Source organism: Ornithorhynchus anatinus, chromosome 19, assembly GCF_004115215.2.
Source record: "Ornithorhynchus anatinus isolate Pmale09 chromosome 19, mOrnAna1.pri.v4, whole genome shotgun sequence".
Classification (NCBI taxonomy): domain Eukaryota; kingdom Metazoa; phylum Chordata; class Mammalia; order Monotremata; family Ornithorhynchidae; genus Ornithorhynchus; species Ornithorhynchus anatinus.
Genome location: NC_041746.1, coordinates 13,732,311 through 13,754,551, shown reverse-complemented (window position 1 = coordinate 13,754,551; position 22,241 = coordinate 13,732,311). Strand labels below are relative to the sequence as shown.

Genomic DNA, 22,241 nt, shown 5'->3' with positions numbered 1-22,241 from the left:
GGAGCAGGGAGGGCCACGGCGGCCCAGATCCTAGCAGCCAGCTGGTACCACCCTATCATGGTTCCGCAGCCGTATCAACCGGGCAGGAGTCCTAGCCAGATCGGGCTGTGATCTTGGGGCCTGTGCCATGCCCTGTCACCTGGGCCCTTATGCCTTCATGCCTAGCCCTGGCCCTCAAGACCTTTTTGTTTTTTTTTTTAAATCGTACTGGTTAAGCTCTTACTGTGTGCCAGCCACTCTATTAAGTGCTGAGGGGGGTAGAGGCTTATCAGGTGGGACACAGTCTCAGTCCCACAAGGGGCTCACACTCTGCCCTCTGTAAAATTCCCATTTTACAGCTGAGGTCATAGGCACAGAGAAGTTGACTTGCCCATGGTCACACAGCAGAGCCAGGATTAGAACCCAGATCCCACCTCCCCAGCCCATGCTCACTAGGCCAGCCTGGTTTGTGTCGGTCATCCTGGCACTATCCCTTCCAAACAGCCACTCCTCTGGCTGCCTTGGGCACCTCCCGTTGTGCTGGGGCTTGTGCCAGAAGCCAGCGCCCTTCTGCGCCCCACTCGGGGCCTGCCCCCCACTCGGGGCCTGCCCTTCTTACCTTCCCACAGGGTGACAGCTGGGCCCTGGATGTTCAACACGTTCGATGCCTCTTTGGGCTTGACCCCAGAGGAGGCAGCCAAGATGCGGGAGGAAGAAGAGGCCCAGTGCGAGGGGGAGAGAGAGAATGTGCTCCACCCTCTCGGAGTCCACCCTCCAGATTTCCCCTTGCACCAGAGCTGGGCTGGGTGCTGCCTTGGAGGGCAGAGGGGAGTTGAGGGTTTGGGAGCGTTGGAAGGTTGGACGGACAGGCAGCCCCTCGGGCAGGTGCACCGCCAACCCCCCCCAACCCTGCACCATCACCACCACCACCACCACCACAAATACACAGGCACACAGACTGAGGCTGGGAGCATCAAATTTCCTGAAACGGGAGCTGACAGAAGTGAGCCCGTAGCGGAGCCAAGATTCACCCTCCGCCCCCACGCCTTCACTCTCTAGGACGGGACGGGTGGGGCCGGGGTCTCAGTTGGTCCTCTTCAGCACGTGAATGAAGTAGCAGGGCGTGTGGTCCTGGCCCGGCTGGTAAGGTTTGAAGTCACCCAGGACGCTGTGCTGGCACTTGCCGCCAAAAGCCTCGCGGAGCAGCTCCGTGAAGGGCACCAGGCGGTGCGGGTAGTATGACAGGCGGAACTTGCTGCGGTGGGGAGGAAGGCCTGGTGTCAGGGGCAGGGCAGCCCCTCGCTGTAGCCACATGCGGGAGGGCAGAACTGAAGAATGGGGGGCAGAGGGGGTGAGATGGCCGGTCCCCCCAGCGGGCAGTGGATGTGGCTCTCCCCCATCCCGGCCCTCCATAACCCATGCGGTGGCTACCTCATGCCCGGGCTGCCGTCGTGCCCAGCCCCGGGCACCTGCACCGTGTAGTCCAGAGTCACCATGTGAGCGGCGTTGTTCACCAGCAGCACCGACGTGGTGATGTCTTTGGTCAAGTCACTCTGTGGGCAGCGTGGAGGTGAAGGGTGGGGCCGGGGTGGGGGGAACATGCTTAGGTCCCTTTGCTGGATGCCCCTGCATCGAGCTATTCCCCAGGCTTCCCCCCCCATCCTAGGATCCCCCTAAAATGTTTCCTGCCCCCCTCCCCCAGGCCTTGGCTCCACCTCCAGGCTCCCGGTGGAATGCTGTCATTCCCACCTGGTTTCTTGTTTGCACCTCCCCACACTGGGCGAGGGGCGGAGGTTGCCTGCTTTCCTCACGGCCTCCACGCCCTGGGCTCACCGCACCCACCCCCCTCTTCCTGACCCCAGCCCCACACCTTGTAGTAGATGTTCTTTCCGGGGGGGGCACAACCGGTGCTGAGAATGTGGTCATAGTTCCTGTGATCGATCACCATGACCCCCCCAGGCCGCACCATGCCCGCGATGTTCTGCAGCGCCCGCTTGTGATCGCTCTGGTCCCCTGGGTGTGCGGACACACGGACCCCGCTTAGCACGACAACCCTCGCTACAGAGCCGGGATGGCACTGGGCACTGGGTTAGGGGGATGTCTGGATCCTGGTGGCGAAGGGCTGGGTCGGGCGGGGAGGGAGGAGGAAAGGAGGCCATGCGGGGTCTGAAGAGGAGTGGTCCTCGACCCAAGAGCGCTAAAGGCCACAGTCCCGTCTCTCACCTTTAATGTCGGGCAGGTGGGCAAAGCTGTTGCCCAGGCAAATGACGGCATCAAAGCCAGCACCGGGCCGTGGCACATCCTTGTCCAGCGTCAGCCAGTTGGCCTCCTCGATGACTGTGGGGAGATGGGGGGGGGAAACTGTTAACCATGGGAACCACCGCCTCCCAGGCCCACCTGGTCTCTACCTTTGGTCCGCTTACCCTCCATTCCCCACTCCCTACCTTGACTTTGGACCCAGGCCTCAGTTTCTCCTTTGGAGAGGGAATGGACTTTCGTGCGAGGGAATAGGGAGGAGGCAGTAGAAGGGCCGGGAGGGGCGGTCACCTCTGACCAACCCAACCCTCTGGGATCAAAGGCCAAGGATAAGCCGGGTCGGAGCGCTGGGATCCGGGCCTCCGATCCACTGGGCACACGTGGCCGGGGGAGCCGCAGACGGTACCAGCCCCATCTTGGCTCAAGTCAAACCGCTGGGAGCTGGCAGAGTCTGCCACGGAGGAGGTGGGCGGAGGCCGGTGGCTGCTCACTTCACCGTTTCTGGTTCCCTCACGGAGGAGGCTTGGCTTGGGTGACGCCAAGGCCCCCCCGCACAGTCTCGGCCACTCTAGGGCCCGGCAGCTCCAAAAGCAGGGCTGCTGGCACCGCTGGCCAACTCGGGCCAAGTATCCCGACTCCAGCAGGGCCACTGGAAGTCAACCCCCGCCAACGCCAGGGTGCCGGTCGCCTGGATGCACCGAGCAGCTGCCCCAACTGACCCCCCTTTGAGTTTTGCGGGGAACAGCTATGCCACACCAGGAGACCCATTTAAGTTCTGAGAACAAATAAAAACAGGACACTAAAATGCAGGGCGAATCGGATCAATTCCATAATCTTTCCGTTGGAGCAGAGTATTGGGTACGGTTTCGGTCATCACGCTTTAAAAAGGAGGGGCAGAAAGACACTGGAGCAGACATGAACAATGAGAGATTGGAAGACAAGGCCTTGGAAGGTTAAAGGAAGTGGAGGTGTATAGCAAAGCGGAAACATGGCTAAGAGGAGACACTCTCCGGCTCCTCAACGCCCCCCATCACTGTCGGGCAAACACAAGAATTTTTCTGAGAATGCTGAACGGTTACTTTTCACGTTTGCAGAGGCCTGAACCGGAGAGGCTTACATCATGAATAAGAGCTGGGTTAACAGTCCAAAGAAAAATCAGAAGACGGTCAAGCGGATTAGACATTGGAACGGGCAGTGGGGAGTGGGGCTACGGAATCAGGAGCTCTGGGATTCTCTTAAAATGGGAGAGACATTCATTAGTCAGAGAAGATTAATTTGTAGGAAGCGGAGGGGGCTGTCAGACCATCTGAGGTCTCTCCCAGCTTTAGGGTGAGTCCCCTCCCAATAATGGCTCTTTGCAGGCCATGGGGGCACCTCTTGAGTGGGGAAACCGAAGAGGAGGGGATGGGGAGAGGGTGTTTCTCTGACTTGGAGCCTTTCCCCAGGGAAGATCCAAACTGGATGGGACCTTCACGGATAGGAAATTTCCGAACGACCCGCGGGAGGGCGACGACATCGTCTTACCCCTTCGGGGGAGGGGGCTGCCGGCACCTAGGGAAACCCTGGAGAGGCTCTGGACCCCCGTGCAGTAAGGGTCCCTCCCGGATATCCCCTCTCTGTTCAGTAAGAGCTGTCCCCCACCCCTTCGGCTGGACTCCCCTTTGGGTTCCCTGGTTTCGGCGGCCCTCTCTCTCGGCCCCGGCTTTTCGCCTCCCCCGCCTCGCCCCCGTACCCCACTTGTCAAAGGCAGGCTCGTGCCGCCGGTTCCAGCGCTCCTTCAGGGCGTACTTCAACATCTTGTCGCTGGCATCCACGCTGGTCACGGTGAAGCCCTCCTCCACCAGCATGATGGAGTCCACGCTGCAGACGAGGGAAGGGAACGGGGGCCGGGCGGGGGGGCCGGGACGCGGGAAGAGGGCAGGGACCCGAGGAGAAACTGAGCCATGCTGGGGGTGGGGGCGGTCAGGGGTCAGGGAGAGGAGGGAAGGGAATCCGAGGAAAGTCAGGGGGTCAGGGGTCAGGGAGAGGAGGGAAGGGGGCAGAGGGGCCAGCGGGGCCAGCGGAGGAGAGGGAATCCGAAGAAAGGCAGGGGGTCGGGGGAGGAGGGAAGGGGGCAGTGGGGCCACCGGAGGGGAGGGAATCCGAAGAAAGTCAGGGGGTCAGAGGTCAGGGAGAGGAGGGAAGGGGATCCGGGGGAAGTCAGGGGGTCAGGGGTCAGGGAGAGGGGGGAAGGGGAGGGAATCCGAGGGAAGTCGGGGGGTCAGGAGTCAGGGGTCAGTCAGGGGTCCGGGAAGGGAGGGAAGGGGCCAGTCGGGCCACCGAAGGGGAGGGGATCCGAGGGAAGTCAGGGGTCAGGGGTCAGGGAGAGGAGGGAAGGGGAGGGAATCCGAGGGAAGTCAGAGGTCAAGGGAGACGTGGGAGGTAGAGGGGGGCTGGAGGTCCTGAAAGGTGGCCCTGAGAAGCGAGGGGTCCCTGACCCTCCCCCTCCCCGGCTGTCCCGGGCCCGGGCGGGCCCCTCCCCACGCCCCCCCCCCTCCCCGGGGGCAAGGCGGTGCCCGGCCTCCTCACCCGGTGCCGCAGGCCACGTCGAGGACTCGGCGGCAGTCGTGTTGGCGCAGCAGGGCGAGCAGCCAGGCCTTGTACTCGGCCGTGCGGCTGCGGGTGTCCCCGATGTACAGCTGCCACACCCGGGCCGCCTCCCCGTCCGCGTACTGGTCGGGCAGCCCCTCGGCCGCCACCCCCAGGGAGCGGGTCCGGTAGACGCTGTCCACCATGCTTCGCCCCGAGCCCGGCCCCCCGCCGCCGCCGCCGCCCGGACCCCTGGCCTTTATACCCACCGGGCCCGGGGGCCCGGCCCGCCCGGACGGACGGCCCAATGGCGGGCCGGGGCCCGGGCCCGCCCCTCCGCCCCCCTCGCCGCCTCCCGACAGCTGCGCCCTCCGCCCTCCGCCCTCAGGTGTGCCTCCGTGTGCGTGCCAGGGCACAGGGACAGGAAGAGGAGGAGGAGGAGGAGGAGGAGGACACAGAGCCCGTGACCCTCGGGACCGGGACGGGGGAGGGGGCTGGGCCCGGCGACGAGGTAGGAAGGGGAGGGAGCTGGAGCAGAGCCCCAGCTGTCCAGGAAGAGCTGCGTGGGGAGACCAGAGGCCCGGGGCCCTTGCAACTGGCAACTGCGACTCCCTGGAAGCGGGGCCGGAGGGGATTCCGCAGGCCTTCCGGGGAAGCAGGAGGGAGGGATGGCAGGGAGGTGTTAGGTGGGAGCGTCGCGGAGTCGGTCCACTGCTCCCGCGCCCCCCTTTTGGCTCTGACTTCCTGCCCAGGTGGCTTCTCCATCCACCCTAGGCGATGGACGGGAGACCCGAGACGATCCCCATCCTGGCAGTGTAGGGCCACCCCCCCCCCGCGTCTTCATCCTGGCAGCGTGGGACACCTTGAGGGACCCTGAGGAGGAGGAGGAGGGCTGGGAGTGGCGGTCCTCGGCAGACCCAAGCGCCCGTGATGAGGGCCGCGATTGCAGTTCTGCCCAGGGAGGGACTCGGCGACCAGCTCAACGGTATGAGTGTTTAAAAAAGGGATTTAACTATTCAGGCCTTAGTTCCAGGCCGTTCTCCCAGCTGCTCCGACAGAGAGAGAAGGATATGAGAATATGTGGGCGGTGGGCGGGGGGAGAGAACTCTGAGAATCCAACTCTTTCCCCACGGCACCGGTGGGGGTAACGGAGCCAAGGAGGCAGGCTGAAGGCAGGAAGAAGGCTGAAGGGTTGGATTCTTAGCGGGGGTTAGATCTGAGATTACGGCCGCAGGCCGGTGTCCTAAATTTTTGGGGGTGGAGGCGGGAGGGGGCCTGGGGGCATGAGGATGGCAGGTTAGAGGCGCCGACCGGCAGAGACGTTGGAGGGTGGGGATGTGGAAGGGGAAGTGGGAAGGAGGCAGGCCGGTGAGGCGAAGGCAGCCGTTGGGACGAGGGCAGAGAAAGCGGGATGGGTTAAGCGGCGGAGCATTGTTAGGCCCAGGGGCCTGGCCCCGGTCCCGGGTTCCGGGCAGAGCCGTGGAGGCCGGCCAGGTGGAGTGCACTGGGAGGGGGGCGGAGGCAGGACAGAGGTAGTGGCCTCGGCAGCGGTTCAAAGAGCAACGAGGTGGGGGGTAGGTTGGGCTGAGACCAACCGTTGCTGCAGCTGGGGATTGGGCAGGGAAGTCAACGCCCCAGGAAAAGGGCAGGAGCCCCTGAGACCCCGCCAGCCCGGCTCCACCGCACGGGCACGCGGAAATGCCAGGAGGCTGCGGCAGTGGGTCAGGAGCCCCGTCACTGAGGATCTGCCCCCCGCCCCCGCCCCCCGGACCCCCTCACCCTAATAAGGGTCTTAAGATCAGGACCCTGAGATGTAGGGCCCATTAGAGGCCAGGCCCATCTTGAACCCCTAAGGTTGGTGGTGGTGGTCCCTTTTCCTTTCCTGGACTATTTCTGAAAAAATAAATAATTATCACCCCTTTCCCCACCAAGTGTCCTGGGATATTTCTTGCAGGGAGGGAACTTCTCTGGACTGAGCCTCACCTGGGCCTGTTGATTGGCTTCCCAGGCTGAGCCCCACACCCAAGGTCGTCTCAGAAGACGGTCAGGCCGTGATTAAAAGATAGCTTGAGGTAAGACTGACCCCTTTGGGGGGGAGGGAAGGTGTCAGCCAGGTCACCCTTCTGGGAGGCTCCTTGAGAGCAGGGATTGTGCCTACCACCTCTATTGTCCTCTCCCAAGCGCTCGGTAGTGTTCTGCACACAGTAAGGCTCCATACGTACCACTGATTGACAGAATGGGGGTGGGACTAACCCAGCTTTGGTTGTTCTATAGGGGCACAGTTGTGGCTGCAAGCTGTTTCCTTTCTCCTCTTTAAAAAAGGGCAAACATGCTTAATGCCAACGGAACCGTTACTGCCAGGTGTGGGGGATGGAGGCCCTCCTGGCACCGCCCCACACATACCCCACCGCCCCTGGGGAAGGGCTGTTGGAGATGGGAGTGGCTTCGGGCCCCTAATCCGCTGCCTCCCACTCCTAGGACAGCACCCAGCGTGCCCTGATGGAGTTGGCAGGTCAAGGGTCAAGGCTCCGCTCCCTCCCTGCCCCTCAGCAGTGTCTGCCCGTCCTCTGGTTCCACGGGGACACCACATCCTGAGCTTCTCCTCGTGTCATTGGGAGGGGGGTGGGGGGAAGCAGCCCAGTGTGTCCAGCTAGCGGGGCCCGGCATCCTCCTAGGCCTGTCCACGCGGCCTGGGGGAGGAGGAGGCAAGAGAATGGCAGGAACAAGGGTCAAGAGCGGCAGGCTGGTCACTTGGGAGCTGGTAAACACTTTACACAACACACGGGACAAACTGGAAGAGGGACAGGGAGGGAGGTGGCGGTCCGGCATCCAACCTGGGCAGGAAGGAGGGGAACTGAAAGGGAGGCAGCAGCGGGCCAGGGAGGGCCTCGGGGAGAGGCCTGTGGGAACAGTGGCAGCTGTGGCCGTTGCCCCACAGACGGTGTTGTTTGCTTCTAGTTCCAGCCTATTTCAAGGCTTTAGGGAGAGGGGAGCCAGGGTCAGGGCCCGGCTCCGTTAGATGGCAGCACTGCCCCGCTCCCCTCATCTTCCCTTCCTCCGATGCCTCCTCCAGGCCGGGCTCCTGTCCCTCCCATAACCCTGGCTTCACCGCTTGTCTGCTCTGTCACCTTGGGCAAGTCGCTCCACTTCTCTGTCCCTCAGCTATTTCATCTGTCAAATGGGGATTAAGACAGGACCAGGATTGTGTCCAACCGATTTGCTTCTATCTACTTCCGCGTTAAGTACACTGCCTGGTACATAGTAAGTGCATCAACAAATACCACATTTATCATCATCACCATCTCCTGCGGTACGCTTGGCAGGGGAGGAGCAGGCTGGTAGAACCCTGCCCAGGTGACGGTGCACTCTTCCCCACACCGATAGCACTGTGTGCTGGGGCTGGGGAGAAAGCCCCGAGGGCTGCCTGGAGTTCCAAATCTAGGCGACATCCTCGGTGCTCCCCAGTCAATGAATGCTATTTGAGTGCTTACTATGTGCCGAGTATTGTACCCACGAGAGTTGGTAGACAGACATGTTCCCTGCCCACAAGTTTATAATCTAGAGAGACAGTGAGGTCAGATCTACTTTCAGCTGGGCCCAGGCTCCCTTTTGGCCTAGCCTGGCACTCCACGACCAGGTCTCTGGACCAGGCCCAGCACCAACTCCTCGATCTCCAGCCTGTAAAGGGCTTGAGGAGTTGGTGGGAGCAAAAGGAAGCAGGAACCAGCCCCTACAGCTCCGCACTGGATAGATTCGGGGGCCTGGAGATGGATTGGGGGGCAACCTCGCCTGGCCCCTGTCCTCAACAGACACCGAAAGCGAGGGCTAGGCCTTTGAAATCTTCTCTTAAATGATTTGCATGAAGCAAGACTTTTTTTTTTCCCCATTAGGAGCAACTTGTGTCTTACAGACTTGGCTCTGTACCCCTTCAGCCCTTGATTATTTTCACCCCACCCAGACCACTTCAGAATATGTCCTTAATCCTTATCCTTTTCCCAATCTATACTTCACCTTAATGACTGATTTTAATGTCTGTCTCCCCCTCTAGCCTGTAAACTCTTTGTGAGCATAGATGGAGCTTACCAACTCCACTGTATTGTCCCAGGCACCTAATAACGTGGTATTCACACTAAGCGCTCAGTAAATGCCATTGATTGATTGGAGAGTAAGTCACCTTTAAATCTTCTTGGTTCCCCAGCCCATCACAGAAGATGAAATTCCTTAACAGATAGATGTATTTCGCCCGCTTCCTCTGTCAGTCGGAGACCTTCACCCCTCCCATTCTCCCCAATCGGCAGTCTGGCCAACTCAGCCCAGAGGCCCAAGGATGACAGTACTTAAGAGTGAAAAGCCCAGACAGTTTTACTCTGCCCACTGAGTGAGGCAGGTTAACCATTCCTGGCAGACAGCAAGACAGCCCGCCTCCCCGCGCTGCCGAACTAGGTCTGGACCTCAGGGAACCGTGGTGCTCAAAGAGGTGCCCTTGGCCCTGCTGGAGTCCTGATTGCCCCTGATGGAGGGTACGGGGGTGGGGGGAGAGAAATAGAGGGGAAGTCAGGGGAGAGGAAGGAAAGGCGTAGGGGGGAGAGAAAGAGGGGAAGAGGGGGGCGTGATATAGCAAGGCTCAAGTCTTCTGTTGGTAGTTCTGCCTCTAGCTCCGGGACCCACTAGGTCATCCTCCAGGCCCCACCGAGCCGACTCCAGTGTGAACCCAGAAGAGATGGGTTCAGGGACCCTCCTCGCCCTCCCCAAAGTCTGTCTTCAGCCTTTTCCAGAGTAGACCAGCTCAGGGGCTAGGTGGGGTAGGAGCCAGAGGGCAGGGGTGTCACGCTGCTCCTGTGTGGTCTGTGTTGCGCCCAGGACTCGCAGGGGCCTCTGGAGGCGGCGGCACGGCCCCGAGGGAGGCGTGGGCTCGGTAGGGAAGGGGGACCACCTCGAAGCTGCTGCTGCTGCTGAGGATCTGCCCCTCCTCGAACGGAGGTGTTTCCACAGGCCATGGCTCTCGGCCTTCACAGTCAGGGGCTGTCTCCCCCGTTTCACAGAAGGGGTCGGTCCAGGCGTGGAACTACAGTTCATCCATGGGGCTGTGTGAGAGCGGGGTGGCCTTCTGGACCCCCTCGTCTTCCTCTGACCGGGCAGTCTCTGGGCCGGGGCCACCCCCAGGCTCCTTCCTCAGCTTCTGGCTCCTCCCGCCCGACGTCTTTCCCTTGCCGCCCTTTTTCTTGGCCTTCTTCCCCCCCAAGGCTGCCGTATCCCCTTTCTTGCTGGACCACTTCTCGGCCAGGCAACCTATGGGCAGTAGGGAAGAGATCCTCAGATGACCTTTCCCTTTTCCCCTTGCTCTCTCCCCTGCCACCTACTCCTCTTTCCCCTTCCCCACCGCCTCCCCTCAGCTTTCCTTCCTTCCTGCCCCCAGCCCCGGCTACCACGTGGGTCCCCCAACCAGCCCGACACTCACTTGTGTCCTTCCCCTTCAGCACGTGGTTGGCACAGAGGAACAGGGTGAGATCCTCCTCCTGGTGGTGCCGGTACCAATCCTCAATCACCTCTTCAAACTCTTCCACCAGTACGTCACACTGGTGGGAGGAGAGAGAGCCCCCGGCCCATGAGGGAGGCGCCCCGCTCATACCCGTCTCCCCAGGACCCCCCACCTGGCCGGGCCGAACAAGCAGGGAGGCTCAGCTCCACGGCAATGAGCCGGTTGGCTCCCCGAAGCCTGAATTTTGTCAGCTTGCCCACGGCCCAGCTGCCAGGAACTTGTGCATCACGGTGCCCAGCGAAGACGTCCTTCCTTCTCCCTTTGGACGCAGCCCCCAGCCAGCCCGGGGCCAAGTGGCTGCCTCAGACAGAGGCGAGGAGGAGGGAAGCTCCGGGGCCAGTACCTGTTTCTTGAGGTCGGCCACCTCGGCAGAGGTCTCATTCCACAGCTCGTAAGGGATGTCCATCACCACCTTCACCCCCTTGTGCACCAGGTTGTGGAGCGTCTCAAACGTCTCGGACATGCCCTGCGCGGGGAGAAAGGGAGGTGGAACTGGGTCCTCCCCTTCTCTGTCCCCCCCCGATTCTCCTCTTTCCCTCCTCGCCCCATCCCCCCAAATCTGTGCCCTTCGTCTCTTACCCACTTGCCTTCTCCGGGGCACTGGGAGGCTATGGGGTGAGCCCTGAGTGTGAGCACCGGCTGTGACAGGTTGACCAGACTTAGGCTCAGGGGGCAATTTCTGGTCCAGCCTGGCCTCTCTGGGGCACGAGGCACTGCCAAGGGGTGAGTCCGAAAGACCTCTGACACAGGTTTGGATGTGTGTGGTTGCCGCTGGGTCTAAGACTTCCAGAATAATGAGATGCAACCGCTTAAGGACAACACGTATTTCTCCTGGAACTCAAGGGCAGCTCAGTTGGAACCGGCCCAGCTGGAACAAGTTAGCGGGCCAAGCGGAGGCCCGCTGTCTCAGGCACTCCATCTGTGAGGGGCTCAAGTCCCTGATCTCCACCCAAAAACCTCCCCGTTTCCCAAAATAACCCTAAACTCCCTCCTGCAAGCTTTCGGATGAAAATGATCTTTTGTGATCTCTGGGGCCACAGACCGACCCTTCTTCCTCCCCTGCTAAAATCTCGAGCCCGGGTCACTCAAGGCAGGGAGCGGAGAGAGCGCGGGGAATCAGTCAAGGTCGGGAAGTGGGCAATCTGGGGAAAAGACCTCCCAAGGCGAGTTGGCAATCTCACCCACACAGACACGCACGCCCGCTCACACGCACACAGACGTAGGCGAGCCGCTTCTCCGCTGCAAACAGCCCCGGAGGGAGAGGGGGAAGGGCGCGGGACCAACCTTGGCAAACCTGTTGCTGCCAGTCCTTTCTTTGTGCAGGCTGTAGTCCAGTAGCCTCTTACAGATGGTTTCGGTAACCTCAATTAACCGGAGGTCCCTGAGGAGGCAAACGCGACCGGTGGGTCGGAGTCCTTGGTCACCTCCCGCATGTGACTCCGCCCTTTGTTGACATCCAGTTTACAGGCTCTTTCCTGACAAGGTATGGTGATTATGGGATTATTTTTGCAACTGTTCCCTCTTGCCATTCAGACTGTGGATACCCTGAAGGCAGGGACCGTCTCTATTTCCATTGCGGACCCGGAATGTGGTGTCTGATTTGGACTCGCCATTGGGTTGTTCCTCCTCCATCTTGTGGCTGGGTCCCATCAACAGGTAACACACCTGTCTACAACAATTCCACCCATCCACCTGACCCCCTGCGGGGGGAGATTTTGGGGGAAAACTCCAACCCCAAGTGTCTAAGAACAGATCTGAGCGGGGAGAGGGAAAGGGAAAGGGAAGGGGCTGAAGCAGCGTGGCTTAGTGGATAGAGCATGGGCCTGGGAGTCAGGAGGACCTGGGCTCTAATCCCGGCTCCGCCACATGCCTGCTGTGTGACCATGGGCAAGTCACTTCACTTTGCCTCAGTTACCTCATCTGTAAAATGGGGATTAAGAGCCTAATTCCCACGTGGGACCGTGTCCAACCTGATTAACTTTATTTGGTTAACGATGGGTAGATATATCTATAATTCTCTTTATCTATTTTGATGCTATGAATGCCTGTCTACTTGTTTTGTTGTCTCTCTCTCCCCTCTAGACTGAGCCCGTTGTTGGGTAGGGATTGTCTCTCTCTGTTGCCAAACTGTACTTTCCATTATAGTGCTCTGCACCCAGTAAGCGCTTAATAAATACGACTGAATGATTTACCCCAGTGCTTAGAACTGCACTTGACACATAGTAAGCATTTAACAAGTACCATAATTATCATCTCAGTCCACTTACGATTTGGTGTATTTAACCCCGGAGGCCTTTCGATCCAGGATACCATAGCCCGTGTCAATCACTTCCTTGGTCTTCCCGGTTTCTTCGAAGGCCGACTTCAGCTCCACAGCCACGTACTTACACACTTAAGGGGTTGGGGGGGAGAGTAGAGCCCAGCGGGGTAAGAAGAACCGTCTCGGTCCCGGCTGCGTCTTACGGCCGGGACAGAGGCTGCCAGTTGACATCGGACGTAAACGCCACACTCCACTCTTCCCCTCTCCACACCCTGATTCCTTAACGATCGCTGGAACGGGGTCCAGCTCCCAAACGATCTGGTTATTTTGAGGTTTCAACGTATTATAAATGCCACAGCGCTCCACCTCACTGCCATCTGTCCTCTTCGTCTCCTTCGCTCCCCTGCTCGTGTCTTTCGGATCATCTTCCTGGCTCCTTCCCTCTCTCCTCCCGGCCCACCTCCGTGCATCTTTATAAGCCCCACGGGCTTGGCGTACCCTGCCAGTGCCCAGCCAACAAGCCAACCCCCGCTTCGATCCGTGTTCCTGTCCAGATTCCCTCTAGGGATCCCACCCTGAATCAGATGCCCGGAGACGCCCCACCTCCTCCCGCCGCTGAAGACTCCCACGACTGAACTACCCCCTTTTCCCGAGCAGGTGGCCATCCCTTCGACACGTTTAGGCCTGTAGCACCGACTCTGGACCCAATTCTTCATCCAGCTGGGTGTCTGGCCTATTGTTTGCACACACACACACCCCCTCATTAATATGCAATCGGGAGAAGCCTGAGGGCTGCATTTTGGCATGCCGGTCTAAGACTCTGACACAGGAGGCCCTTCTCTTTTTTTTTTTTCACTATTAATGAAACTTCCTTCAGGAAGATGACTTTGAGAGGGTCAACCCACAAGAATAAAAAGGGAAAGCTGCCGGCCTCCGAGCATCAGACTACAGAGGGAAGAGGAACTGAAACCACAGAGTGACTACAGAAAGGGACAAGAAGGGTTCAGTGTCTTGCTCTCTTCTCCCGGCTGTGAGAGGGACAAAGAGAGAGAGTGACTCCAGGGTGGGGGACAGGTGTATGAAAAGGTATGAAACCTCGGGAGGGGTGGGTTTTTTTGCTAGGAAAGCTGAGTTTCTAGGAAAAGGGGATGCATACGAATGTGTGTGCCTGTGTGTCACCTGCCTTGACTTGATGATGGCAAGATGGGCTGGGTTAGGAATGGGGTGGGCCGATGCTACAGTTCTGGTTGGGGCCTCCGAAGTTCGGGAAAGACGGTTTTAGGGGCTCCCCCGGCACCCTTAAGGCACCCGGTACCCCGCGAGGGGCATCGGGGAGACACGGGCCCACTGGACACGGTTAATTCTGATCCGACTGCATTCAGCACAGCGCTTAGCACACTGAAGGTGCTTCTCGACAACCCCCCCCCCTTACTATTGGGGTCATCAACGCCAAGCCACACGGTTAATTCTGATCCGACTGCAATCAGCACAGCGCTTAGCACACTTTAGGTGCTTCTCGACAACCCCCCTTTACTATTAGGGTCATCGACTTCAAGGCCGAGAGTCGGGGTTACGGGTGTGTGGTCGGGAGGTCTTCACCCCCCCCCCCCATGCCCCCTCCCTGAGTCCCACCGTGCCCTCCCCCTCCACCAGCTGGCTCACCCTCGCACTTGCTGGGCAGGCGGACCCAGTCGGTCTCCTCGGCGGGGGCGGGGCCCGGGCCCAGCATCAGCAGCAGCACGAAGGGGAGATGATGGAGACGAGGCGGGAAGAGCGGCTCCATGGCGGGGAGGAAGCGGGACGGCGAGGACCAGAGGCCTAGGCGGGGCCCGGGCCCCTCTGGCCCCAACAGGCGCCTCCAGCAGCCCACTTCCGGTACAGCACACGTGCTCTCACGTAACCCCGGCAACGAGGGTCCCCGCCCCCCGCGGGACCAACTATGACTGGCGGCCGAGGCGACCAATGAGCCTTCGCCAGGGAGCTGCCCACCGGCGAATGAGAGGGGACGCGCTCCCGTCCCTCGGCCAATAGGAGCACGGAAAGTGGCATCGGCGGCGACGGGGCGGGGCGGACGTGGCCCCCCCCCCCCCGCCGCTCCTCACCAGCCAATGGCGTCTCTCCCTCCTCCTCCCCTCAGCCCACCTCCTCCAGGAAGGCCTCCCCGCTATAGCGTGGCTCGGTGGAAAGAGGCCGGGCTTGGAGCCAGCTGTCGTGGGTTCGAATCCCGGCCCTGCCACCTGTCAGCAGGTGAGACTTCTCTGGGCCTCAGTTCCCTCATCTGTAAAATGGGAATGAAGACTGTAAGCCTCACGTGGGATGACCTGATTACCTTCTATCTACCCCAGCGCTCTGCACATAATAGGAATGTTGGTATTTGTTAAGTGCTTACTATGTGCAGAGCACTGGAGAAGCAGCGTGGCTCAGTGGAAAGAGCATAGGCTTTGGAGTCAGGGCTCATGAGTTCGAATCCCAGCTCTGCCACTTGTCGGCTGTGTGACTGTGGGCAAGTCACTTAACTTCTCTGTGCCTCAGTTCCCTCATCTGTAAAATGGGGTTTAAGACTGTGAGCCCCACGTGGGACAACCTGATTCCCCTATGTCTACCCCAGTGCTTAGAACAGTGCTCGGCACATAGTAAGCGCTTAACAAATACCAACATATATATGTTCTAAGCGCTGGGGTATACAGGGGAATTGGGTTGTCCCACGTGAGGCTCAGTCTTCATCCCCATTTTACAGATGAGGGAACTGAGGCACAGAAAAGTTAAGTGACTCACCCACAGTCACACAGCTGACAAGTGGCCGAGCCGGGATTTGAACCCCTGACCTCGGACTCCCAAGCCCGGGCTCTTTCCACTGAGCCACGTAAGCGCTTAACAAATCCCAACATTATTATTATATAGTGCCCGACCAGGCCCGAAGCCCCAGAGCACGACTCGGACTTCTCAAGGTGGCCCACGGCTCCGAGGGTAACGGCCAACTGAAGTAGGTTCGACCGAAGCCGCCGTGAAAACCTCGGTGCCGCAAGCACATGGAGCCTCTTACGGAGGCAGAAGACGGAGGTAGGTTGAAGAAGAGTTTGGGAAAAATACATGAAAGATGGTTATACTGGAAGGGAAAATTGGGGATTTGGAGAAGAAAGGATTCATAAATTAAAAGGCGTGAGAAAGGTTTAGGTCCCTGAGGTGTTTCGTATTAGAGGTGATGATGTTGATCCTAACTATAATAATAATATTTAGTGAGTGCTTACCGTGGCCAGGGCATCGTGCTTTGCCCTGAGAGAAACATCCACAGGTGGGAATCAAATACGTTGTGATGGAAATTCCTCCCTGCAACCTGCTGCCGTTGTTGGAGCAGGCCTTTGAGCTGGGAGGGACCCTTTTTCTGACCCAAGAGTGACACTGTGTAGCTTCTAATGTAGCATCAGGTGTCAGGACAGGTTCAGCCCTACACTCCACCCGACAGTTTGGCTTAGAAGGGGCAGGGCCAGGTCATATTTTGGAATTTTGGCTGTCCTGGTTTAGGCTTAATTCCTGGAGGTTGGAAGGCCACTCCGCTCCTCACCCAACCCACAGGGAGGGGGAAAGGCTTAGTGCTAAGTTCTTAGTACAGTGCTCTGCACACAGTAAGTGCTCAATAAATACAGCTGAGTGAAGGGCAGTGGAAATAGTTCCCCAGTTTGGATTTTGGCCTCCGGGGCCATAGTGGGAACAGTGGCAGGAGATAAACCTTTGCTCCCACTTCCTTAGCTGGAGGGGCAGAGGTGGGACTGAGTTTAGGCTACGGAGCACCCAGCCCCACTTTGTAGAGCGCAGAAAACACCACGTCTCAATACCGTGTTAGGGACGGGGATGTGCTTCCTTTCCTCCTCCCTTCCCAGGAGAGGGAGAGGAACATCCAAATTCCCTTGGCAGTTTATATAGAAAATGACTGATGCTCTGGAAAGAGGGTGACTGTACGGCCCATATTTTATGGGACATGCTGTTTATTTGGTCAAATTAGATGTCTCAGGTCCCATGTTCAATCATTAAGAGATGCACTTTTTTATGGTATTTAAGTGTTTTTATGGTAATTGTACTAAGCACTGGGTAGACACCAGCTAATCAAGTGGGACATAGTCCCTGACCCAGATGGGGTTTCCAGTCTTAATCCCCATTTTACGGATGGGGTAACTGAGGCACAGAAAAGTGAAGTGACTTGCCCATGGTCACACAGCAGACAAGTGGTGGAGCCGGGATTACAAACCAGGACCTTTTAGGCCACGCTGCTTCATTTGTGCAGTGGGAACCGGCAAAGTTCTTAAGTTCAAAGTTCATTAAATCTCTATCTCTGCTAACAGGCTGACGGACCCCTTCCTCATCCAAGGAGGTCTCTTCTGTTCGCAGAAAGATTTCCGGGAAAAGAGAACGTACTGTTTCCTTAGCCCCCTGCCCTAGGCTCTAAGATCCCTCCCTCCCTTGAAATTCTCCCTCAGATCCTCAACCCTTCTGACTGACCGAAACTGGGTTATTTGGGTTGGAATTCGTGTTTATTGAGTGGCCGAGGAGTTCTGGCTCAGAGGGGAGCGTAGAATCCAGAGAAGGGCACAAATCAGAAACTACAATCCAGGTTAATTAGCTGAAATAAACACACACACCGAGAAGTGGCAAGGATCCCAATCCCGCCCTCGCTTGAACCTAGAAGAGGCGGCCCTGGGCTGGTTGGAGGGCAAGGACGGAGCCTGGAGGGATGGAGAGAGCACCAAGCTGTGCCCACAAAGGGAAGGGGGAGTTTTGATCCTATGTGATCCCCTTCAAAGTCTCCCCGCTCCCAATCCATCTCCCACCCGGTCCAGGATCCGGCCTGCCTCTCCCTGGCCCCCCTCCGGCACATCAGAGAGCCCTCTTTCTTGGTCTGTACTCGCCACGACAGAGTCTTCACCCCAAGGACCTTCCCCGGCTGGTCCGCACCGGGGCTCAGACAAGGCTCAGCCTGGATGGTTCGGTCCCAGAGGTGTCCACAGACCCCCCAGCCCACAGGTGAACGCAGGTCATGAGCACATCAAACAGGAGCAGCTTGAAGAAAAGGAGTCGGATGGTCCCCAGGAACAGAGCCCGGGAGCGGCTCTGAGGCCCTGCAGGAGAAAGCAGAAAGGGCAGGGGGCTAAGGAAACAGTGCGTTCTCTTTTTCTGGAAATCTTTCTGCGAACAGAAGAGACCTTTCATTAATTAGCAATGATAATCATAATTGTAGTGTTCTTTGAGAGAGGTCATCTCATTCAGCCCCTTGCCTCCAGGCGAGTCCCCCACCTAAACCATTCCAGGAAGATTTCCTAACTTGGAAAGCTTCCAGGAAAAAAGGCTCCCCAAACTCTGTCAGTCCCTTCTTCCAGGGAATCCTATCTTTTCCTGCCAGGACTTCTTCCTGGACCTAAAGTCAGGCCCTGCCCCGGCTCTTTGATTGTTCCACTGCCTTCAGGAGTTGGAGCAGCTCTCTCCCTGAGGCCCTGTTCTCCCCCGCCTCCCTTCCTAGAGCAGACCCAGTCCTGATCCCCGACAGGCAGGCCACGCCGCCACCCACAGCCAATTTTCCCAAGTCCCGGGCATGGCTCACCGCTGTGGTCCTCCTTTGAGCACGCTTGTCCCCTGGGCTGAGCTGTGGGGCACACAACAGAAATGATGAGCCTCAGACTCCATCATACTCACCCTGCCCGCCTCTCCCAGGAAGCTGCGGCCCATGAAACTGGCCAGGGGAGCTCAAGTGTCCCAGGAAACCCACATCAAAGGGCTGGTGCCCTCCATCTGAAACCATTCTCCCCCTTGCAGATGCATCTCCAGTCCCTCCTCCCTCCCCCCCCCACCAACACGCCTGGCGCTGCCCTCCGCAGCTACTCAGAATAGGCAGTGGGGAGATGAAGATGTCAAAGAGGCAGAGATGTGGGGAAGAGAGGAAAAGAGGCAAAGAGAGGCAGGGGAGTTGGGGGCCAAGAAAGCGTCCATCACTAGCCCTTCGGTTTCAAGTGGTGAAGAGTCTGGTCCCCACATATGTCAGGGGGTTCACCCTGGTGGTGAAGTGCCATCGGAGAGTCAGAGAAAGATGGAAAGAGGTGGGAGAGGAGAAAAAGGCACGGGGGAGAGAGGAAGAAGGAAGGAACACAGAGAGTGAGAAAATAGAGGAGATGGGGATAAACAGAGGAAAGGACAGGAGGAGAGGGGCAATGGGGAAAGAAGAAAAGAAGAGAGGAAGAGAAGGGAGAAAGGTGAGAGCCTGGAGCCGGCTCCATCCTGCCAACGTCTTCGTACCTGGCAGCCTTAGGGGCTGGGTGCTCCAGCTCTGGGTACCGCGGGTGGGCGTGGCGTGGCACATGAGTGCCTCCCAGGTGGCGAGATCCTTGGTGGGCAACGAGAGCCGAGCCAGGGCGCTCCAGGTGCCATCGGGGGCCTGGATGGAGCCGTAGGAGAAGGAGTCCAGGGCGCTGCCGTTGGCCGTCGAGAACCAGATGGGCAGAACGGCATCCGGCGAGACGTCTGAGACCAGGCATACTACTAGCGTCTGCCATTGTCCATTCACCAGCATGGTCAGAGGAGGAGCCAGGGTGGGGAAAGGGACAGCAGACACACCTGAAAACAGTGGGGAAAGTGGCACCGGCCAGTCTTTGAGAGCTGAGCGGGAGTATATAGGTAGGGGGGTGGGTAGGAGGGAGGGCAACCCCAGTGGGCTGAGCCACCCCTCCCCCACAGCGAGGGCTGCTGCTGACAGAAGCCTCCATCCCCCCGTCTGCCCGCCTAAGGGAACCTCGGGCCGAACTGGTCCAGACCCAAATCCAAAGGCCTGGCTCAGATTCTCACCTGAGCTGTAATGAAGAAGACATCATCATCAACAGTATTAAACAAACACCTACTGTGAACGAAGCACTGCACGCTAGAAATGAGGGTTCCGTCCTCCTCTCCAGGAGCTTACAGTCTAGCACGGGAGCCAAAAACGCGTAAGGAAATGAATATACAATTAAGTAAGGGTACGAGATGGTAGATTAAAAATCAAAGCCGTGAATACCTCAAAAACACATGAATAGATACGTGCTGTGGTAGCGGAGGGGATGGCGAGATCAGGATGGAGGGAGGATTCATCAGGGAATGGCTTTTTAGAAAGGCTGTGAAGAAAGGGAGGAACGTGGATTGGGGAAATTGAGAAGGGAGGGCCCTCCGGGGAGTGGGGGAAGCGAGAGAGGGCAGGAGTAGGTGAACGTGAATGCTTAGTTTTGGTTTGATGAGAGAAGTGTTGGCAATGTAGTGTTCCAGTTGGTGCTTAGAGCAATATTCGTTAAACTGTAATAATAATAATAATAATGATGATAGTAATGGTATTTGTTAAACACTTACTATGTGCCAAGGACTGTACTCAGCACTGGGATAACACAGTCAGATCAGACATAGTCCCTGTCCCACGTGAGACTCATAGTCTTTGTAAGGAGAACAGGTATCAAATCCCCATTTTGCAGAAACTGAGGCCCCTGAGCAGTTAAGTGACTTGCCTAAGGTCACATAGCAGGCAAGTGGCAGAGCCAGGAGTAGAACCCAGGTGTCCTGACACCCAGGCCCGTACTCTTTCCACTAAGCCCCACGGCATCTGTATTTCAGAGAGATTGGAGCAAGTGAGGAGGCCATTTGAGAACTCCAGAGGGAAGGCAGTGAAGGCTTGACCAGGATGCCTTCGGGAACTCTCAACGGTTGAAAAGTGAGGAGAGGAGGAAGACCAAATTGAGGAAGTTGAGAAGGAGCAGTCAGAGAGGAAGGGTGAAAAGTGGGAGTGAGCTCGATCTGCAAAACCCAGGTTGGAGGCTTTTAGCGGGAGAGGCTGGCCAGCTGTGGTGAAGGCAGAAGAGGTCAAGGAGGATTGGGCAGAGAAGAGACCCTCAGATTTGCCAGTAGCTATCCACCCTGCTCAATCCTTGAAAGCTGGGTGTCCCCCACAAACCCGATTCCAAGGGAGGGAAGTGGAGGTTCCGTTGAAGACTCCAGGGGAGCAGGATAGGGGAGATGGAAAGTGGGCCGGATGGTTTCCCCAAGGACCGGGGCTCCTGGTCTCCGTCCTTCCCTACCTCTCAGTCAGTCAGTTTATCGTATGTCTTGAGCACTTGCCGTGTGCAGAGCACTGTCCTAAGTGCTTGGGAGAGTACAACAATATAACAGATACATTCCCTGCCCACAACGAGCTCACAGGCTAGAGGGGGAGACAGACATTTAAAAGAAATAAGTAAATGACATGAAGCACCCTTCCCCATATAAACTGCCTCCCATTGGAGGAAGAGAGTCTCCCGGCGGAGGGCAGAGAGGGACACGCAGAAGGGAGACTCACCGGGCTGAAGCCGGAGGGCGGGAGAACCCGAGACCAGGAGCAGCGGCAGCAACCAGGGCAGAGTCATAGTGCGTGGGCGCCCGGCCCACCCCGGGAGAGGCCAAGAGCAGAGAGCTGCAGGCCCAGGGTGCCCGGGAGTAGGGCACAGGGCCTCGCTTGGCACAACACCCAGAAAACCACCTTCCAACCCACAACCCCAGCTGCACTGCAGCTACTCAGCATAGGGGAGTTGGTTCCCAGGGCCTGGTTTGTCCCTCCCCCCACAGGTTGGCTTAGCTCTCCCTCCCCCACCCCCCTGGAGTTCAGTCTTTCCTCTCTCTCCCTCGACCGAAGCAAAGCCCCCTCCTCTGATTCCTTCGCCCATGAGCCGGGACCCTCCCTCTTGGGCCACACTGCCGGTGGCCCCTTCTTCCCCGGGGCCTCCCCTCATTCAGTCCCCGCTCGCTGCACCCTCACCGCACCAGGCAGTGTGAGAAACGGCAGAGGAAGGAGAAGGCTCAGAGCTCAGCCTCAAGATGCTTAGTGCCCTAGAAAAGAGGGGACATGCAGAATTGTACATTCCAATCGCTTAGTACAGTGCTCTGCACATAGTAAGCACTCAATAAATACTATTGAATGAATGAATGAATTTAACCTGGGCAAGTGTGGTGGATTCCTCTCCCATTGCTAAGTGAAATTCCTCCTGGACAGGACCCTTAAAAGTGGGGTAAGGGGAAGAAGAAGAGGAATAGCAGCAGAACAGCCTATAGAAAGAGAATGGAAGAGAGCAGAGTGAATCCAACCTCTCTCCTTTTCCCCCAGGCAGTGCACAGCTCTTTACAGTCCGCTCTGTCCAAGCCGGAGTCCTGGGTTTTGCTCCATCCTGGTGTCATGGAGCCTGAGGACTGGGGCTTTGGCTCTGCCCAACACCTTTCCGCACTTAGTCAGGGGTTATGGGCCCCCAGCTTCCTTCAGGAGAAATGATATTGGAGTTGGGGGCTTGCACCTGGATTGGCACCCTCTACTCACCTCTCCCTCAGCCCCACAGCACTTCTGTACAGATCCATAATTAATTTATATTAATGTCTGTCTCCTCCTCTAGAATGTGAGCTTGCTGTGGGGAGGGAACATGTCACTCAACTCTGTTATATTGTATTCTCCCAAGCACTTAGTACAATTCTCTGCACATACAGTAAGCTCTCAGTAAAGACGATCAATCGATTGATTGATTGGGGATCACAGTCTAACTCTCCCAATGCTCTTCCTCACAACCAAAGTCTAGTGCAGCCCTGACAGCTCCTGGTGGACTTATGGACAAAACCTTGTTT

General features: G+C 58.0%; 3 protein-coding genes across 4 annotated transcripts; all 3 read right to left on the bottom strand.

The window, feature by feature from the left end:
• Positions 1 to 938: 938 nt before the first annotated feature.
• On the bottom strand, positions 939 to 5,040 carry GNMT (glycine N-methyltransferase). Of its 2 annotated transcripts, none has more exons than XM_029047489.1 (6): positions 4,804 to 5,040; positions 3,968 to 4,095; positions 2,203 to 2,316; positions 1,850 to 1,992; positions 1,411 to 1,532; positions 939 to 1,307 (listed from the first exon to the last, which is right to left on the bottom strand). In XM_029047489.1, exons 1-6 carry the CDS (start codon positions 5,007 to 5,009, stop codon positions 1,136 to 1,138), a joined length of 885 nt encoding a protein of 294 aa, XP_028903322.1. In that variant the 5' UTR covers positions 5,010 to 5,040; the 3' UTR covers positions 939 to 1,135. The 2 variants fall into 2 exon arrangements, with proteins under 2 accessions (XP_028903322.1, XP_028903321.1); XM_029047488.1 differs by having other exon boundaries at positions 939 to 1,234.
• A 4,100-nt stretch (positions 5,041 to 9,140) lies between these two features.
• Positions 9,141 to 14,473, bottom strand: CNPY3 (canopy FGF signaling regulator 3). The gene is made up of 6 exons (XM_029047490.2): positions 14,265 to 14,473; positions 12,610 to 12,733; positions 11,627 to 11,723; positions 10,686 to 10,808; positions 10,262 to 10,379; positions 9,141 to 10,092 (listed from the first exon to the last, which is right to left on the bottom strand). Exons 1-6 carry the CDS (start codon positions 14,383 to 14,385, stop codon positions 9,869 to 9,871), a joined length of 807 nt encoding a protein of 268 aa, XP_028903323.1. The 5' UTR covers positions 14,386 to 14,473; the 3' UTR covers positions 9,141 to 9,868.
• Positions 14,474 to 17,106: 2,633 nt separating this feature from the next.
• Positions 17,107 to 21,149, bottom strand: PTCRA (pre T cell antigen receptor alpha). The gene is made up of 4 exons (XM_029047496.1): positions 20,935 to 21,149; positions 18,882 to 19,199; positions 18,193 to 18,234; positions 17,107 to 17,713 (listed from the first exon to the last, which is right to left on the bottom strand). The coding sequence occupies exons 1-4, from the start codon at positions 20,999 to 21,001 to the stop codon at positions 17,556 to 17,558; spliced, it is 585 nt and encodes a 194-aa protein (XP_028903329.1). The 5' UTR covers positions 21,002 to 21,149; the 3' UTR covers positions 17,107 to 17,555.
• Between the last annotated feature and the right edge of the window lie 1,092 nt (positions 21,150 to 22,241).

Coding starts and splice junctions, on each gene's coding strand:
- GNMT (XM_029047489.1), bottom strand. CDS start 5,009: ATGGTGGACAGCGTCTACCGGACCCGCTCCCTGGGGGTGGCGGCCGAG. Junction 2,317..3,967: donor GCCTGCCTTTGACAAGTGGG/GTACGGGGGCGA, acceptor ATCTCCCCACAG/TCATCGAGGAGGCCAACTGG. Junction 1,308..1,410: donor GACGGCAGCCCGGGCATGAG/GTAGCCACCGCA, acceptor CCCATTCTTCAG/TTCTGCCCTCCCGCATGTGG.
- CNPY3 (XM_029047490.2), bottom strand. CDS start 14,385: ATGGAGCCGCTCTTCCCGCCTCGTCTCCATCATCTCCCCTTCGTGCTG. Junction 10,809..11,626: donor GCAGCAACAGGTTTGCCAAG/GTTGGTCCCGCG, acceptor CTCCCCGCGCAG/GGCATGTCCGAGACGTTTGA. Junction 10,093..10,261: donor GCTGAAGGGGAAGGACACAA/GTGAGTGTCGGG, acceptor TACTGCCCATAG/GTTGCCTGGCCGAGAAGTGG.
- PTCRA (XM_029047496.1), bottom strand. CDS start 21,001: ATGACTCTGCCCTGGTTGCTGCCGCTGCTCCTGGTCTCGGGTTCTCCC. Junction 19,200..20,934: donor CGCCCTCCGGCTTCAGCCCG/GTGAGTCTCCCT, acceptor CACTGTTTTCAG/GTGTGTCTGCTGTCCCTTTC. Junction 18,235..18,881: donor CCAGCCCCTAAGGCTGCCAG/GTACGAAGACGT, acceptor TGTGCCCCACAG/CTCAGCCCAGGGGACAAGCG.